The 18664-nt window shown below is 45.4% G+C and overlaps 1 protein-coding gene across 4 annotated transcripts in view; it reads right to left on the reverse strand.

Annotated features, from left to right (window-relative positions):
- Positions 1-5802: 5802 nt before the first annotated feature.
- Positions 5803-18664, reverse strand: part of PAX9 (paired box 9) — a 52621-nt gene continuing 39759 nt past the window's right edge. For 2 of the 4 annotated variants that reach the window (XM_084843347.1, XM_084843355.1), the window contains exon 4: positions 5803-8267. In XM_084843347.1, the coding sequence (XP_084699473.1) occupies positions 8013-8267 (255 nt within the window). In that variant the 3' untranslated portion in view covers positions 5803-8012. The remainder of the gene's footprint in view (positions 8268-18664) is intronic. The other 2 variants (XM_084843336.1, XM_084843328.1) reach the window with 2 other exon arrangements.

Here is an 18664-nt window from a genome sequence, read left to right on the forward strand (position 1 = left end):
AGTGATTTTTTAAAAAAGAAATCAGATCCAACTCCATTATTCTTTTCTTTATTAATTTAGAGCATTCAAAATATAAAAATAAAAGGCTTTTTACATACTGTATATACATACATAGCCTTCTGTTATACATTGTTTCCAACGTGCTTTTAATTATATTTTCAGCCTCATCTTTCAATAGAATAGAACTGTTTTATAGCAACCTCCACCTCCCCCCCCCCCCCATATGGAGGGCGGTGTGTTTAAATGGCTACATAGAAAGTTCTGATTTTCTGGCTGAACCCAAAGTATTTGCTGGACATGATCTCCAATTTTCATTTATGCTGATAAAAGGAACACCTTTTACCACACTTTCAGAATAAAAGTCTGACCTCAATCATGAGTTTTTCAAATAAGTCCCATTGATTCCAATAGGGTTTTTAGCTAAACAACATCCCTACCCAAATAATATATTCTGTGTGTGGAAAAACAGCTGCTCAGAAGCCCATTGGAGGCAAGGGGGAACGCCGTAGTCAGAGACTAGCAGCGTACAGTCACATACAACTGAGATGGGAATGGGTCCAGATGCTGGTGGACTGCAGCTCCTATCATCCCTCACCATTGGCTACGCTGGCTAGTACTGATGGGACTTGCAGCCCATCAAAAACAGCAGGGCCGCACATTTCCCACCTCCTGCTCTAACCACAATAGCACATTGGGAAAAATGCATGTGGAAGCTGCTCCTTGGATCAGTCCCGCAATTGTGTGCGAATGTGTAGACTGGCTTTCTGCATGATGCTTTCAACTGCGATGAAGGAATCATAGCTCAGAGCACATGCTTGGCATGCAAACAGTCCCAGGGTTTTGTGACATTTGTGAAAAGGTGAACGCCAAAGCCTCTCCTATCTCCTTCCTGCTATGAGGGTAAAAGGAGTGGTGATACTGGGCAGTATCCAACTCCGCACCACTCCTAGTGCTAATGATGCTACGCTAGGCTAAAGCAACGCTTGCACGGTGCAACTAGCACTTGCTAGGTCAATGGGAAAAAGCAGCGATTTGCCACCGAAATACCAGGAAGGACATAGGAACAGCTTCGGAGTTCACCTTTTCACAAATTCTGTAGAGGAGAGGAAGGAGAGACATCCATTCTGACTGGTAGCCACTTCCACCACCACCCCGAACTGGTGATCTGTGCAGTGAAAAACTATGAGGCAGGATGGTATGGGGGAAGGAGGAACATTGCGACTCGGCCATTTAGGATCAGGGCGAACGTTTTAGACGTACCCATGCCTATCTGAGACATCTCACAGCAGCCTATCCATTCTTTACCCCATGCAAATATATATATTAGAAAGATGAAAGAGAATAGAATATATTGATCATATTGCCAGTTTGGATCAAAATAGAATTTTGGAGTAGATGTAGTAATCGCTTTATGCCCATAAATCAAACACAGACTCTGACCTCATTACCGTTAAAAAAAACCCGCTGACGTTGGGAGTGGGGAACCAGTTGCCCTTCAGATATTGGGCTACAAGTCCCATGATGATCCCTGACCACTGGTCATGGTGGCTGGGGCTAATGGGAGTTGGAGTCTAGCACCACCTGGAGGGGCACAGGTTCCTTATCCCTGGTTTAAATCCTCCGGCTTAACAGGCTCTGGATTGGCCTAATAAGGCTGTAAAAGACAGTTGATGTACAATAATCTTGCAGTTTGCCTCCTACCCCTATCTTAAAGTGCATGTTCGCAGGCAAGGGAAAATTCTTTGTTATGATATAAAGTTCACATCAGTTTTAAAAGAACCAGAAGAAACCAATTATAAGTAGTCCGATGGGGTCCAGTGACCCTTTGCCTGGAACAGCACCATTTGCAACATCCGCTCCACTAAATTTCCCCTGGTTACCAACTGGCAGGCATAAGGTTATCAGGGCCTGACCTTCGCTAAAAGAATGTAGACAATGTAAACAAATTGTGCCTTAATTCATATTTCCACAAGAGGCATAATTGCTTAGTTTAAATATTATTTATAGACACTCATCCCTCATGGGACTCACGGAAAAGGCAACGTTTATTCCAAGTGTGAAAAGCATTTGAAAATGTCTTAATCAGAAAAGGAAAAGTTGGTTACAAGTTCACAAAGAATTGTAATACATACGGTTTAAAAAAAAAAAAAAGTTTCCCCATTCCGGTAATTGCCATCTCTTTTGTAATATTCATGTTAACATGTCATATGCTCGGTAAAGTGCTGTTTATTAAGGAGTTGGCTCCCACTTAAGCAAAACAAATTGTTGTTTTTTTCAAAAAAGACAAGGTGGGGACTCTTAATGTGGACCCCGATAAAGTTAAAACCTCCGGAGGATACCAAAAAATGGCTTTAAAATGCGTGTACATTTATTTAATTTAAAATTTAAATTGCCCATTGTGTAAGCCTGAATTTTATTACATTTCCACTTTTTAAAAACGGTATTAAAACTAAACAGCCTAGGTCAGTTTAGCAACTTTGCTAGTAGGAAGTGGTGGAAAGGTACTATTTCTACACAATATGATAGCTTCTCGTTGTTTTCTTCACAAAATAGAATTTTGCATGAAGTTGATAAGAACGACATGGAACTGAGGGCCTCAGGGCTACTTTATATCCTCCTTCCTCAACCTGGAACCCTCCATATTTTTTGGACTACAGCTTCCATCATCCCTGATCATTGGCTGTGCTGGCTGGGGCCAATGGAAGTTATGGTCCAAAACATCTGAAGGGCACCTGGTTGGAGAAGGATAGTTTATAAAATCCTCTTGCATAAGGTCTGTCTGATACATTTGGTGGAGGAGCAGGAACACAGCTGAGTCCTACTTGCAATAGTTTCAGCCTCCTTCTTTGAGCATAAAGGTTTACGTAATTCAGGTTTATGCAAGTACAGGTGCCTATGCATCCTCTCTGCATCCTATGTTACCTTGTATGCGTAGTGGGGATTTTTTGTTCATTTATTGTAGGACAATGTGTGGCCTTCCCGATGTTGTTGGAGTGCAAATCCACTCCAAATGCTATGTCGGCTAGGGCTGATGGGAGCTGCAGTCCAACAAGATCTGGAGAGCCACACGTTCCCCACCTCCTTCTCTCACCACGGTAGCATACTGGATTAGATGCGTGCAAACTCCTCTGCTACGTAGATCAGACCCCCAGTAGTGTGTGAATGTGTGACCTGGCTTTCTGTGTGATGTTTTCAATTACGATGAAGGAACCATAGCTCAGAGCACATACTTAGCATGCAGACAGTCCCAGGTTCAATCCCTGGCATCTATACTTTTTTTAAAAGGTTAATTTAACAAATGATATAAAGGACCTCTGCTGGAGATCCTGGAGAATGGATGCCAGTCAGAGTACATAATACTGGGCTGGATGGGCACACGGCCTGACCTGGTATGAGGCTGCTTCCTATGTTCCTAAGAGCATCTTAACCCACCACCAGTTAAAAATCTCGATTTCACCTAGGAATTTACAAAGTGCTTAACATCCATTAGGAACATAGGAAGCTGCATTAGACTGGGTTAGACCATTGGTCCATCTAGCCCAGTACTGCTAGCATGGACTCACAGCGGCTTTCCAGGGCTTCAGGCAGGAATTTTTCCAGCCCTACCCAGAGATGCTGGGAATTGAACCTGGGACCGTCTGCATGCAAGGCAGGAGCTCTACCACTGAGCCATGGCCCTTCCCATGGCTCATCAGCATACACAGTCTCTGAATGTTCATAGCTTAGTCCATGCTTCAGTGCTGTAGCCAACTGGGACAATCTGAAGCTCATTGCTAGTGAAGTAAAATGAGTTCCTCCTAATTCAGCATGATAGTAATGCATGTCTAATTTTGTTCAAAAGAAAACAAAGTGGACCCATTCTGACATTACAATTGCAACTTAATTCTCCTGGACCTCTCAGCAGCTTTTGATACCATCTACTATGGTATCCTTTTGGAATGCCTGGTGTGGCTGGGCCTTAGGGGTTCTGTTCTGCAGTGGTTCTGATCATAGAATCATAGAATAGTAGGGTTGGAAGGGGCCTACAAGACCCTTTCTGTCAGGTCCAGAAGGTAGTGTTGGAGGGTTACTGTTTAACTCCATGGCCATTGGCCTATGGTATCCCTCAGGGTTCAATCTTGTCCCCCATGTTATTTAACGTTTATATGAAACTGCTGGCAGAGGCCAGTCAAAGCTTTGGAGTAAGGTGCCACCAAAACATGGATTACACCACGCTCTATTGCTCTTTGTCAGCTAACTCCAAGGAAGCAGTTGTAACCCTTGAACATTGCCTGGGTTCGATAAAGGGCTGGATGAGGGTGAACAAGCTGAGATTAAACCCAGACAAGACAGAGGTGTTGTTGGTCAATAAAAAGCCTGACTTGGGGATCGAGAGTCAACCTGTTCTGGCAGGGGCTGTCCTCCCCCTCAACGGATTGGGTTCATAGGCTGAGAGTGCCCCATGATCCTATGCTGTCCCTGGCTCTTCAAGTAGCAGCAGTGGCAAGGAGAGCATTGGCACAATTACACTTGGCGTACCAGCTGCGAACCTTCCTGAGCCAGTCTGGCTTGGAACAGTGATCCATGCCTTGGTTACAGCATGTTTAGAATATTGCAATGCGCCGGGCGAGTCTTGAGGAGCATCCAGAAGCTGCAATTGGTGCAAAATGCAGCACCTTGGCATGGTATCGGGACCATATTACACCTGTCTTGAAAAACCCACACTAGTTGCCAATTGCTTTCCAGGCTCAATTTAAGATGTTAGTGTTAGACTTTAAAGCCGTAAACAGCTTAGGACTGGCTATCTAAGCAATCACCTGTCTTGCTATGTACTTGCCTGAATACTAAGATCTGCAGGAGAGGCCCTTTTGAGGGTACCATGACCCACGGAGGCCCATTTGCTGGCCACGTATGAAAGGGCTTTCTTCTGTGTTTTCACCAAAGTGTTGAATGTGCTCTTTCAAGAACTACAATTGACTCCCATTCTCTTGGCTTTTAGGAAGGGTGTGAAGACATATCTTTTTGACTTAGCCTTTTAAATTACGTAGCTATTTTAATGTTTTACTGTTTTTAATGTTAGCATTTTTATTGCTTTTAATTGCTGTGCACCACTTAGGTGGCTTTTCAGCAAATAAAGTGGTATACCAAAGTTAATAATACATACATAAATAAAGTAAGTGTGGCTCATTCCTATGCAGATAGTATTGGGATTCTTGGGGGTCATTTGGGGGTGGGATCCACAACACAGCTCTTTCCTGCACTGGCTTTGACCCAGTTTTAGAAGGGGCAACTGGCTGTGGACTCGTCCCATTTGATCCGGCGCTTCTAACATTACCTTTGCTGCTTGGGAAGGCGCGGCTCTATGAAGATAGAAATTGAAGGGGCTCTCTGTTTGTCATCATCTGAACCTTCATTGAGTTGCAAGGAGACCATTGCATATTTTAGATTTTAGCAGTGCAATCCTATGCAGATTTACTCAGATATCAGTCCCACCGAGGTCAATGAGACTTACTCCCAAGTAAGTGTGCACAGGATAGCAGCCCAAATCACTCATTCCAGAGTGCAAGTCCAAATAACTATTCTGTTGAGTTTACTAAGATTGCAGCCAAAATGAATAATGGCCCATGATCCATTGGGGTTGAAAGCACTTTTGTTTGATTAAAGATTCCATGATCGGGCACCACAGATTTCGGAGTGCGTCAAGCACCACTACTGCACATCCTTCATTCATTTCAAGCAGGCTTGCATTTAGTTCCTGGTTAATTGCTTGTAATGGTGCTCTGTGCCAAAAGAAAATTGTAACCCAGAAACTCTGTCTGCTCATACTGATTACATCTTCCGAATATTCTCAATTCAACCTATGTCATGACTAAATGATTGCAGCAGGAAAATGTTTTGGAAAATTTCCCAGGAAGTATCGGCATGACATCACACATTATTTTCTTTACATTGCTTTAGAAATCTACTTTTGTTGGCATTGTAAAATAAAAGCATGAAATGGTCATAAAAGAGGCAGGATCTTATCTTGCGGTTCCAGCAATATGTGTAATATGGCTCGGAAGAAGTGGAGATAATTTCATTAAAGCAGTCTTTCAAAATCTGTATTGAATGGTGTATTTTTACAGTATTGCACTAGACTTACAAAAATACATAATATATTAATATCTTATAATGCTAGGAAATATGTCAATTTTCAAATCTTTCCTTTTCACGGTTAATCTTCAGCACGCATCTGCAAGCTTGAGGAGGCTTTCTGAAACTATATTCACAACTTTATTATTGTCCAAGGAGAACAGGCCATCTTGAAAAGATTATATTGGTAAGAGAAAAGAATAAAAGAGAGCAATCGGAATCCAAGTGACCATGAAACGACACTTGATAAAGGATACAGAAATGCAAAAACAAAAAAAAAAGAGAGAGAGAGAGAGAGATTTTGTTATTATAAATAATATCTGCAGTACCGCCACCAATATGCCTATGAGTAAAACATGGTTATGTACAACAATGTAAACTTTACCAAAAGCCTTTTTTTTTTTTACATTCAATAAAGCAGGGATTTAAGACATTTTTTTCTTGTCTTGTTTTTGATTGGGTTTTTTTTTTTTTTTGGACAACATAATTTTGGGGCTGGAGTTACTGAACACAGGTAAATCGACAAATTACAGTACAATTTCCTTTCACAGTGGTTTTGTTAACTTGGGGCATAATCACCCACCTCCTGCACAAATGGGAGGTGCACAAGGAACAATCTTCCTTGTTTGGGCAGGAGAATTTCCTGGTAGATTCTGCCCTTGGCTTATTAAAATCTATCTGCACAAAATTTCACATTAAATGTAAGCTTCCATTTTGTTCAGGTCCTTTTCATCCATGTCTCTATCATATTAGTGTGATGCTATTATGATTTTAAAGACTGGTACCATATAGAAGACTTATTCAGCCATAATCCAGAGAACATTACTCACACTGAAGTGCTACTGAAATTAATGGGTTGGATCCAAAGTTCCCATGAGAGGGTTCCCTTTTGGGGGACCCTCTAGAAGAGTGTGGGAGGTGGCTTTGGGGAACTGGCAAAAATCCCCTCCCTCCTTCTTCCTCCAGTGGGATCCTCTACTGTATCTCAGTCCTTTTCACAAATGGAAAGAGCCCTTCCATTTGTAGATGGGACACTCTGGATCCAACACACTGGGTTTTCGATTTAGTCACTTTAAATTCTCTGCTGAAGGAATCTAATGCTTTTCATGTGATGCAGGTGCCTCCAGCCTGTGCACACAACATACAAAAAGAACTGTCTAAATTCGAACCATTTAAGGCAAATGCCATCATCAAGAAAAGAAATAGTTAGTGACTAGGATGCCACCACTTAACAAAAAGAAAAAAAAAACACCAGAAATTAGTTGAGTAGTGGAAACACAAATTATGATCCAAGTCCATATTTACATATAGAAAACAAACATATTACTGCCTTCTTTGTAATCAGAATAAAATACAGGATAAATAACAGAGCTGTGTATTCCTTTGGTTCTATAATTTGTTACTATAAAAAAGTAATCTGTTAACCAAAACTTGTCTGTACAATTATTATTATTATTATTATTTTAAAAAGAACTATCGAGTGATCCAGAAGGGAACTTCTGTTTGGTCGCATTTGTTGATTTGAATTGTAGCATTTTCCTTGACTGATTTTTCACAAATCTGAAACAATTGCACATTTGAGAAGGTCCTGTTGGTTTAGAATAAATATGTGTGGTTTTACCAATGAAACAGTCACCCAACAAGCCCTCAGAGGGTTGTAAGATCTTCTTTCTGCAAAACAGTGCAAGGGGCAACTGCACACTTCTCACTTGCTGCCCTTATTTAAACATACTGAACCCCAATGATGTGTGTCTGCGTGTCTGCATGAAAACAAAATGTTATGGAGAAAAATGTTTGAAATGTCACCAGCCCATAAGGTCAATTTGTGAGAAGGAGCGACGGGGAAAGTGAGAAGACCAGAGAGTGGGCTGGATTGAAATTGTCCTGCCAGAATGCTGATATCAGAGTGCAGAGGCTGCGATGGAGTGACTACCTTCTCTGGCTGTCTGCATGCCCTTAAAAGCCAGTGATGCAGGGATATCACAGTTGTGGGGCGAAAGCGGAGTGCCCCCAGCATGTTGCCAGCCATGACTAGCTACGTAACCAGAAGGAGCAGCACTGTACGCCATATAAGGGGACACCTGGGCTGCTGTAGGGTAAGGTGCCATTGTGGGTGCGGAGACAAAGCTTCCAACAGTTGGAAGACCGCTTGGGGCCTGAAAGAGAGGAAGAGAAAAAACATGAAGGACAATAGTTATGGCTTGAAAACACATGGATTTTTTATTTATGTTTTTAAATCGTGACAAACAGAATGCTGGTTTTAAATACTTCAGCTTTCCAGGGTGGGACTGGGCTGCCAAACTTCAGTAAGGGTTTTTTAGACAGAAAAAGCCCTACAACTCCCAGCATTCCCCAGCCAGCTTAGCTCAGGTAACGTTCCAGTGGCTTTTGGATACACTGGGTTGGAGTCAGAGTTTGGGGGGAGCATCCCTGAGTGGAGTTCCACTCAGAACACTCCCACCGGCAGAAAGGGGGAACAGACAAACATCACCACTTCCCCTGTTTTGCCAGTGGAAAAGCTCCACTGGATCAAACGTCTCCTGCTGATAGAAAGAGTCCGTGTCACAGTGAAGTCCTATATAGGCCTATTCAGAAGTAAGCCCCATTGACACAAACAAATAAAACAAGCAGAATCCCTGAGTGGAAGGTGGGGGGGATGTTGTTTTGAATGTATTCCAGTGGGGATGGGAGGCATTTTGCAGTGGTTTGAAGAAGGGCCCTGATTTAAATAAAGTGTCATTCATTGTGAATTCCTACCATGCCTCTTCCTTCTTTATACAAACAGACACCTGGACCACCGGCTTGCACAAACATCCATGGAGAGTGCTAACAACTCGAAGCCCAGTCATGCTGTCATTTTGTCAAAGGAAACTACCAGGAGACAGTAACGTTCTCACAGCCTTTTCCATTTTAAATTCATGGCCTTGGATCAAGGCTCACTTAGAGCAGACCCACTGAAATCTACTCAGAGGTGGTCTACCGGCAGGAGCATCTCTGAGCAGAGTTCCACTCAGGACACTCCCACTGGCAGAAAGTGGGGACGCAACCTTAGTTCATCCTCCTCCCTCCACAGCCACCAGCACCACCTCACCCCCAATTCCAGAGTGTCCCCCAACTCTCCAGAGAACATTTGTAGGGGACAGAGGGGACTGCAGGGGCAGGGGAAATTGGCAAAGATGGCCTCCTCCCCCATTCAGCCAGCAGCAAAGCTCCACTGGAACAAAAGCCTCCCTCTGATCAGTAGTGCAGAAGTGGGGAGCCCCTTTCGGCCCAAAGACTGGATTCCATTTTGAAGAAGCTCTCAGGGCCACATTCCAGTGGTGGGCGAGGCTGAAGGCAAAGGGGGTGGGGCAAAAAAGGCAAAAGGGGTGGGACCAAAATATCAAAACCACCAGCATATCTTAGCTTAAAGCTCTTCCTGCCAGGAACTAAGCCTTGGGAGGGGCGTTTCATCCTTTTGGAATTGGGAAAGTACTGTACAAAAGCTGGAACATGGCCAAATGATCAGTGTAAAGGGGAAGGGGGGCATGGCCATGAAAGGGGGTGTGGTCCTATGGGGAATCCCAGAGGGATTGGGATCCCAGGAGAGCTGGATTTGGCCTCCAGGCCTGAAGTTGCCCGGCTCTGCATTGCAGTAAATGGAAGGAGCCCTTCCATCTGGCTTTTGCAGGAGCTAACCCAAGGTGACTTAATTTAGTCGTAACTAACCTAAGTCCCATTGATTTCAAGGGATCTGCTCTGAACATGACTAAATCTGGATCCAAGCCATTTCTTTTTTAAAGAAGAAACTTGGGCAGCCACAGGTCATCCAACACTAGGGATGTACGAACCCCCCACTGTCTGGTCTAGGGAGGGGTCCGCTGTGGGGCAATTGAGGCTGCTTGAGGCCCTGCAAAGTCCTCCAGAGTCCTGCCACATCCACCGGAGTTTTGCAGAGCAGCTCTCCAGCTTTCTAAAAAACATGATATGCTAATGGCAGCTGCCTTTCGCAGGAAAATTACAGCTGTCAATGGGATATTTTACGCCATTTGCAGTTGTAAAGCACCTACTTTTACCTAAATTACAGTTGTATACAGCTGCATTTAGGTAAAAGTGCTTTGCAGCTGCAAATGGCGTACAATGCGCCATTGACGGATGTAATCTTCCTGCGATAAGCTAATGGTAGCCACCATTAGCGTGTCACGTTTTTTAGGAAGCTGGAGAGCCACCCTGCGGGAAGTTCTCTGGAGCCAGAGATAAGTGCAGCCAGTCTGCTGTGGACTTCAGAGGTTGGATTCTTTGGAATCCGGCTGCATTTGAGCCCGCAGCAGATTTCTCCAGCATCCCTATCCCACACTGCTGCTACTACCAATCCCCTTTCGTTTAACTTAACGGAGAAGTATGGAAATATTTTACTTAGCACCTTGGGATTCTACCCTCCCCCTTCAAGGACTTCAAGGTGGCCTATGCAGGCTTATCTCGTCTTCTCCTCAGATGTGTCTCTGTGGATATAATGATCCTTATTTATCCTATTAGTAGGGATGTACGAAAACCTTACCTGGCTCCGTACCAGGCAATCCGCGGTGGGGGGAGGCACTCCGTCTGTCCCCCCAGAATCCTCCCTGGCCGGCTCCGCTCTGCGGTGGCTCCGGCCAAAGCCGGAGTTCCGGCTGCAGCCGGGCTGCTGTCATAGTGGCCGCCATTTGCGTCCTTGCAGTAAGCCGTGATAAGCTACATAAATATTTACGTAGCCTATCACGGCAAAAGGCAGGGACACAAATGGCGGCCACTACACCATTTGCGTGGCTGCCTTTTGCCGTGATAGGCTATGTAAATACTTATGTAGCCTATTACGGCAAAGAGCAGGGGCGCAAATGGTGGCCGCTACAACTGCCGCCATTTGCGTCTGCAGCAGCCCAGCAGTGGTTGGGAGACCAGCTGGAGCTGCTGCCGCCGCCGTATCCACAGCCAGGTAAGCTCCATCCTGGGGGCATTCCACGGGGTGGCGGGGGGGGGGCATTCTGCCATGGATTCTGCGGGGCCAGATTCTAAAGAATCCGGCCTCACTGGAGTCCATGGTGGAATTCCCTGACATCCCTACCTATTAGGCAGGTCCAGATGCAAGGCAGTGGCCTGGTTCACAGGTGTTTAGACTCCCATGCAATGTAGACACCCCACTGGACTATGCAGGGCCGCCATTGCCTGTGGAAGGGGTAGCTGGGTGGTGAGCACACGGTCACCACCATTGGCGCTACCCAGGTGGCCTTATTTTCAGTGGCTGCAATTGCACAAACCGTGACAGGCACTGGTGTACCCTGCACAGCCGTACCTCAGTGGATATCAGCCATGTCGCAAGTCCAGTTCCTGCAATCCGTAGCATAGGGGGCCCAAACGCACTGGGCTGGAGATTTGCCAAGGGTACCCAACGAGCTTCTGGCCAGACAGAGATTTGAATTTGGATTTCCGGCACCCAAGTCAACATTCTAACCACTGCAATATAGCCTACAACCAGGGATGGAGAAATCTGCAATGGATTCAAATGAGCTCAGATTTCTGTGACTCTGACCTGCAGGTTCTGCAGCACATTGGCTTTTTCCAAGTTGCGTGGATTCCACAGACTTGCACACCTCTGTTTTGTTTTTTTGTTTTTTACTGGGGGGAGGATGATTTTCACGAATTTGCAATAGCACTAATTAGGGATGTCTGGATTTTGTGACATCCATCCCAGTGTCATTCATTCTGCAGGGCTCAGTCCTGGGCCCAGTGCTCTTCAACATTTTTATTAATGACTTGGATGAGGAGGGGCAGGGAATGCTGATCAAATTTGCAGATGACACAGAATTGGGTGGGATAGCTAATACCCTGGATGACAGAAACAGAATTCAAAGTGATCTTGACAGGCTGCAGCGCTGGGCAGAAAACAACAGAATGAAATGTAATAGGGATAAATGCCAAGTTCTGCACCTAGGAAAAAGAAACCAAATGCAGTTACAAGATGGGGAATACGTCGCTCAACAACCCTACAAGAGAGAAGGATCTTGGAATTGTTGAGACAACAATGTGATGTGGCTGCAAAAAAGGCCAATGCTATTTTGGGCTGCATTATAGAAGCATAGCTTCCAAATCCTGGGAAGTACTAGTTCTGCTTTACTCAGCACTGGTTAGGCCTCATCTGGACTACTGTGTCCAGTTCTAGGCACCGCACTTTAAGAAGGATGCAGACAAACTGGAGAAGGTTCAGAGGAGGGCAGCGAAGATGATCAGGGGACTGGAAACAAAGCCCTATGAGAGAGACTGAAAGAATTGGGCATGTTTAGCCTTGAGAAGAGAAGACTGAGGGGAGATAGGATAGCACTCTTCAAGTACTTGAAAGGTTGTCACAGAGAGGAAGGCCAGGATCTCTTCTTGATCATCCCAGAGTGCAGGACATGGAATAGTGGGCTAAAGTTACAGGAAGCCAGATTCCGGCTGAACATTGGGAAAAACTTCCTGACTGTTAGAGCAATACGACAATGGAACCAATTACCTAGGGAGGTGGTGGTCTCTCCCACACTGGAGGCATTCAAGACGAGGCTGGACAGCCATCTGTCAGGGATGCTCTGACTTGGATTCCTGCATTGAGCAGGGGGTTGGACTCGATGGCCTTGTAGGCCCCTTCCAACCCTACTATTCTATGATTCCAACGTCTGTTCACAGAGGGATTTGTTTTTTTTTCGTTATGTGGAAAATACACAAATAATTCCGTAAGAGGGTTCGCAACACTGTAATTATGTAATTTATGCTAGTATGTAATATTTAGTGTACTGTACACCATTCCATTCAACTTTTCTCTGTGTATGTTTTCCAGTCTCAGCAGAAATATGTATATTTTTGTATGAATCAATCTGCATAAATTTCAGGAAAGGAAAAAAAAAAAAAAGAAAGGTCCAAAAGTCCATGGACTCTGCACGGCATGAAGGGGCCGGCCCACAGTGGATTCCACAGAAATTGTGGATTCTTAGAAATCAGAGCTCATTTTAGCCCATCTCTAATTTCTCTGGTATCCCTAGTGCTAATGCACACCAGCAGAAGTAGAACAAAGTTCTCGTAATCCCTAAAAAAACCCTGCTCCATCAATGAGTAGACGATGGAACAAAAGATGCCTGACAATCCATGAAACACAGACAGAATGGATTTAACCAAATCCGTACATCCCTACTCACAACCCAGAGTAGGGTTGTAGGGTGAGACATTTGCCCTGCCTAAAGGGTTCCATACACCCAGAAAGAGATTTTCTCTTAAAACAACAGGTACCATTCCACATACCTTTAAAAAAAGCCCAACTCACTCGAGTGTCAAAAGTAGTTTCCTGTATGACATAAATGCATTGCTTTTTTTTTTTTTAACACACATGCCCGATTACACTTTGTTCCATTTAAATAATGCTTGTTGTTCAGTCGTTCAGTCATGTCCGACTCTTCGTGACCCCATGGACCATAGCACGCCAGGCCTTCCTGTCCTGCGCTCTCTCCCGGAGCGTGCTCAAGTTCATATTCGTTGCATCAGTGATGCTATCTAGCCATCTCATCCTCTGCTGTCCCCTTCTCCTTTTGCCTTCAGTCTTTCCCAGCATCAGGGTCTTTTCCAGAGAGTTTTCTCTTCGCATTAGGTGGCCAAAATATTTGCGCTTCAGCTTCAGTATCTGTCCTTCCAATGAGCACTCAGGGTTGATTTCCTTGAGGATGGACTGATTTGACCTCCTTGCAGTCCAGGGGACTCGTAAGAGTCTTCTCCAGCACCACAGTTCGAAAGCATCAATTCTTCGGCGCTCAGCCTTCCTTATAGTCCAGCTCTCACAGCCATACATTACTACTGGGAAAACCATAGCTTTGATTAGACGGACCTTTGTCGGCAAGGTGATGTCTCTGCTTCTTACTATGCTGTCTAGGTTTGCCATAGCTTTCCTCCCAAGGAGCAAGCGTCTTTTAATTTCATGGCTACAGTCACCATCTGCGTGATCTTGGAGCCCAGGAAAGTAAAATCTGTCACTGCTTCCATTTCTTCCCCTTCTATATGCCAGGAAGTGATGGGGCCAGATGCCATGATCTTAGTTTTTTTAATGTTGAGTTTCAAACCAGCTTTTGCACTCTCCTCTTTCACCCCCAACAAGAGGCCCTTGAGATCCTCTTCGCTTTCTGCCATTAGGGTGGTATCGTCTGCATATCGGAGGTTGTTGATAATTCTCCCGGCAATCTTAATTCCGACCTGTGATTCATCCAATCCGGCGTTTCTCATGATGTACTCTGCATATAAGTTAAATAAGCAGGGTGACAATATGCAGCCTTGTCGTACTCCTTTCCCAATTTTGAACCAATCGGTTGTTCCATGTCTGGTTCTTACTGTTGCTTCTTGACCCTCGTACAGGTTTCTCAGGAGACAGGTAAACTTTGCCACCCCTTTGATGCATGCATGGCTAGCCCTTAGCATGCATCACTTGGGAACATTGTTCATGAAGGATAGAAAATGGGGGAGATTGTTTTTAAAAAGAATATACTTTCCAGCCAACGTAGGTCCTTTTCTGTGGAAAAACCCATGTCATGGAACACTTTCCCCAAGGAACTCACCTGGCAGTGACACTGCCATCTTCTTGGCACCAGGCAAAGATACACTTCTTTTTTCCAGGCATTTAGACCTTAGTAATGGCCCAGATCACCTAATGCGAAGAGAAAACTCTCTGGAAAAGACCCTGATGCTGGGAAAGATTGAAGGCAAAAGGAGAAGGGGACGGCAGAGGATGAGATGGCTAGATAGCATGACCGATGCAATGAATATGGACTTGAGCACACTCCGAGAGAGAGCGGAGGACAGGAAGGTCTGGCGTGCTGTGGTCCACGGGGTCACGAAGAGTCGGACACGACTGAATGACTGAACAACAACAACAATGGCCCAATTGTTAGGGGCTGGTTTTGCGGTGTTCATTCTAGGTTATGAGGGGGCAGCGGGCGGGGGGAGTTTTGTGGATGAACAATTTTCGCATTGTATTGGTTTTAGATGATGTGTTCATGGTGTTTGGTTTTTTATTGGTATCCTCGTGCTGGTTATGGTTTAGATTAATTTGCTTTTCTGTTAAATTAATTATGGATTTCTCTATTTGTGTGTGGGAGGGAGCAATCCTATGTCCCTTAGACAGCATCTGGGGACATAGGATTTTTCAGTTTCTGGCTCTGAGCCTGAAGACAGGGCTCCAAGCACAGAGCCAGGAAACCGTGCTCCCCACCTCCTCCCCCTCCCCAGCAGTGTGGAGAGAACCCTGCTGGCTGCCCCTCCTTGCTCAGTAAACTGAGTATGGAGATGGGGGAAAGGAGGTGTTCCTGAGAGTAGGGAGGGGAAGAGGCCAGGGGAGCTGGCTTATGCCTTTTCCTATCGCTGACCTGGCCTCCTTTACTCCTCCTTCCCAAAGCCTCTGCTAGACAGGTGAAATAGCCTGTCTAGCTAAAATGCAGCGTGGGATACACAAGGCACTTCCCTCTCTGCACAGGATACTCATAAGCCTCTGAGTCTGGGGGCTTACGAGCATCCAGGGTATAACCCATAGGACTGCATCCTAAGTTGCTTTGAGGCTTTTTGCAGTGACATACAATATGGTTAATGAAGAAGAAGAAGAAGAAGAGGAAGAGGAAGAGGAAGAGGAAGAAGAAGAGGAGGAGGAGGAGGACGAGGAAGTTCATTTGAATCACAAACATGGGGAATTCAAAATCTGACACAAATCTCACTTTTGAAAAGGGCCACACATTACAGTCCTTTGCATGCTTCCTTAGAAGTAAGTTCTACTGAATTCAGTGGGTCTTACTCCCAGACAAGTGTGAACAGAACTGCAGCCATCTCATGTTGGGGAAATATGAGGGAATTGCCTGTAATTTAGGCTGCATGGAATTGGCAGTGGAATTGCATCCCATTTGTTACTTGGGCACTTCTTACAAGAACTACATTCACTTACGGAAGAAATGGAGGGGATTCAGTTCCAAGGCCCTGTCTGTACTGAGCCAATAATTCATCCTGCGTATTTCAATTGAAGGAAATGAACACTATAATGCAAGATCAGGAGTTGGGAGAACCCCGTGGTGTTTATGGGTTTGCACGGGACTTAGAAGTCGTTTCCCAAGTGCTGGGTTTTGAGAAACATTTTTTTTAGTTCTGTAAATATTATTACCATTATTGAAGCCATTGCTTATGAAAGGAAATTTAATTATTTAAGTAGTGCTTGTAGCTGAATGTAACCTATGTTCATTTTTTTCCCAATATCGGAGAGGCAAAAACCACAGGGAGACGTTTTGAATTGTTTCAAGTGCTCAGAATTAATGTTTTGCAAGAGTCAAAGAGAGCTGGAACCTCAGAAGAGCCAACCCTAACCCCCATGTCTTTTTCATGGTTTGTATGTGTAGCAAAATGCATTTTTACAATTTTGTGGTGGCTGACACAAGATTTACAGTGTAAAAGGCCTGCCTTGGGAGTTTCCCCTCAATCACACCAATTTAATCAATATGGGGTGGGGTTTTGATTAAAAAAAGGGATACAGGGGAATCAAGCCTGTAATAAAATTAAATCGGGTTCTCCATTTGAATACATAAGCATTGAGCTAGAGAAACTGAGGGGACTGCCACATACCTTTTGAAGATCTGACATAGCAGCCTTTTTCAGACACCATGGTGTGTACATATAGGCTACAGTCCTTTAGGCCCTGGGATAGTGTCCTAGGGACCATAGGATAGACTGGAACTCCCACTCCAATGTGGGAGGCAGAGCTCCAACCCTGGGGGAAGATCTGATCTCAGTTCTCACCCTCGTCCCTGCCCTTGTAGAGATCTGCTTCACTTGCATCAGTGCTCTGATGTCAGTGGGTGGGTCAAGAGCAGGGCATGAGCAGAGCATGCAATGCCTTCAATTCCATATCCGGTGGCTTGTTTCAGTGGGGTCTAGCAACTATGGGGGCGTTCCAAAGGCTGAGTGAGGAGGAGGAGAAGGAGGAGGAGGACCTTGAAGGAAGGAAGCCTAGTGGTTGCACAGAGGAATTCTGGGAGGAGATGCCAGGCATATAAGCAGCAAGGGAGCAGGCCTGGTGTCAGCACTCAGCATGCTGGGGCAAATGCTGAGTCCCACACACCCCAGCAGGCCTCGCTGGGTTTGATATCTATCCCACTACCACAGCCAGCGGGCTCCTGCCTAGCATGCCAGTGCCATCATGCCCCCGCCACCATTCACTCAGTGCCTCCCCTCAGACATCTGCCTACCCTGCAGGTGGCACTTTTGAATGGGAGCTGAGTCAGTACTAGGCAGAATCCCTGACTCCCAAAAGGCAAGGCCGGACATTTGGCATTGGGAGTCCAAGATGGTGGCAGGTCTCACTCAAAAATTGAGGGATCCTGGGCAAAATGCCCTCTGGTTAGGGATGTACAGATTGTGTAAAATCTGTTTCACTTGTGCTTCGTGCATTGTCATGCACCTTTCGTCCTGCGTCCACCCATTGCCGGAATTGGATTTGTTTCCAAATTTGTGCAAATTTGCATTTGTGCAAATGAGCGGTTGCACAAATTCGCACATGTGAAAATGCACAAATCCCCCCCCCCCATGTGCCTGTTCATGCTTTAACCTATGGGGAAAATAGGCTGTTTAAAAAAGGAATAGCATACTTTTCTATGAGGAAATTTGCACAATATTTGGGAAAGCAAGAAAACCGGTCCACAAGTCTGTGGAATCAGCCCGACAGGGGGGAAAGCTGCTCCTCTGCAGAATACATGGGTCGGATTCATGACAATCTGAACTCATTTGGTTCCATTGCAGATTTCTTTGACATCCCTACCTTAGAGGCTAAAAGCTTATCTGGCAGTGGTTGTAGGCACCAGCAGTGACCAAGCAACCCCAGGTCGCTGAGGGCTGCCACTTTAATTTCCCACAATGCCCAAGGATGATGCTACATTGGGGCATTGTAGGGAACTCAAATGGCAGCTAGAACCAGCCTCCCCATGCTGCTCAAAGCACTAGGCCAGACTGTATTGAAGGGGGCCCAGGGCAGGCATCAGTGGTGGACCCAGCAGCTGTCCAAGGATGCCAGGTATTGACTCCACCTGGTATGATGGCTACCCATGGCAAATTGAAGTGAAGAACCTACTTGGCTCTCATCCAAAAGCACCACCCATGTGGCAAACAAATCGGGGGGGGGGGGTATGACTGATGGCAGCAACACAGAACCAATGGCTATGGGGGCAGTGGCAACACCAGGCAGGGTCCCAGGTCAACCCCAGTGTGGCATCAGTGGCACCATGTCAAGGGCCCACTAAAGCCTGCTGCCACCCCTGCAAGGGAGAAAGGGGAGAGTCATTTCAGGGATCAGGAGACCTTTGGTCAGCTGAGCCTGGTGGAGATGGATGAGCAAAGGTCACAGGAAGGGATATGTCAGGATATATGCGCAGAGAGATAAGGAGGGGCCAGTCCATGGAGAGCTTCAAAGGTATGGACAATAAGTTTGTGCAGGATCAGGAAATGGACAGGATGCCATTGCCGGGATTTAAGGAGGGCTGCCACATGGTCAGAGTGATGG

This window comes from Heloderma suspectum, chromosome 1, assembly GCF_057233095.1.
Source record: "Heloderma suspectum isolate Gila_16-S chromosome 1, 16-S_ref, whole genome shotgun sequence".
Taxonomy (NCBI): domain Eukaryota; kingdom Metazoa; phylum Chordata; class Lepidosauria; order Squamata; family Helodermatidae; genus Heloderma; species Heloderma suspectum.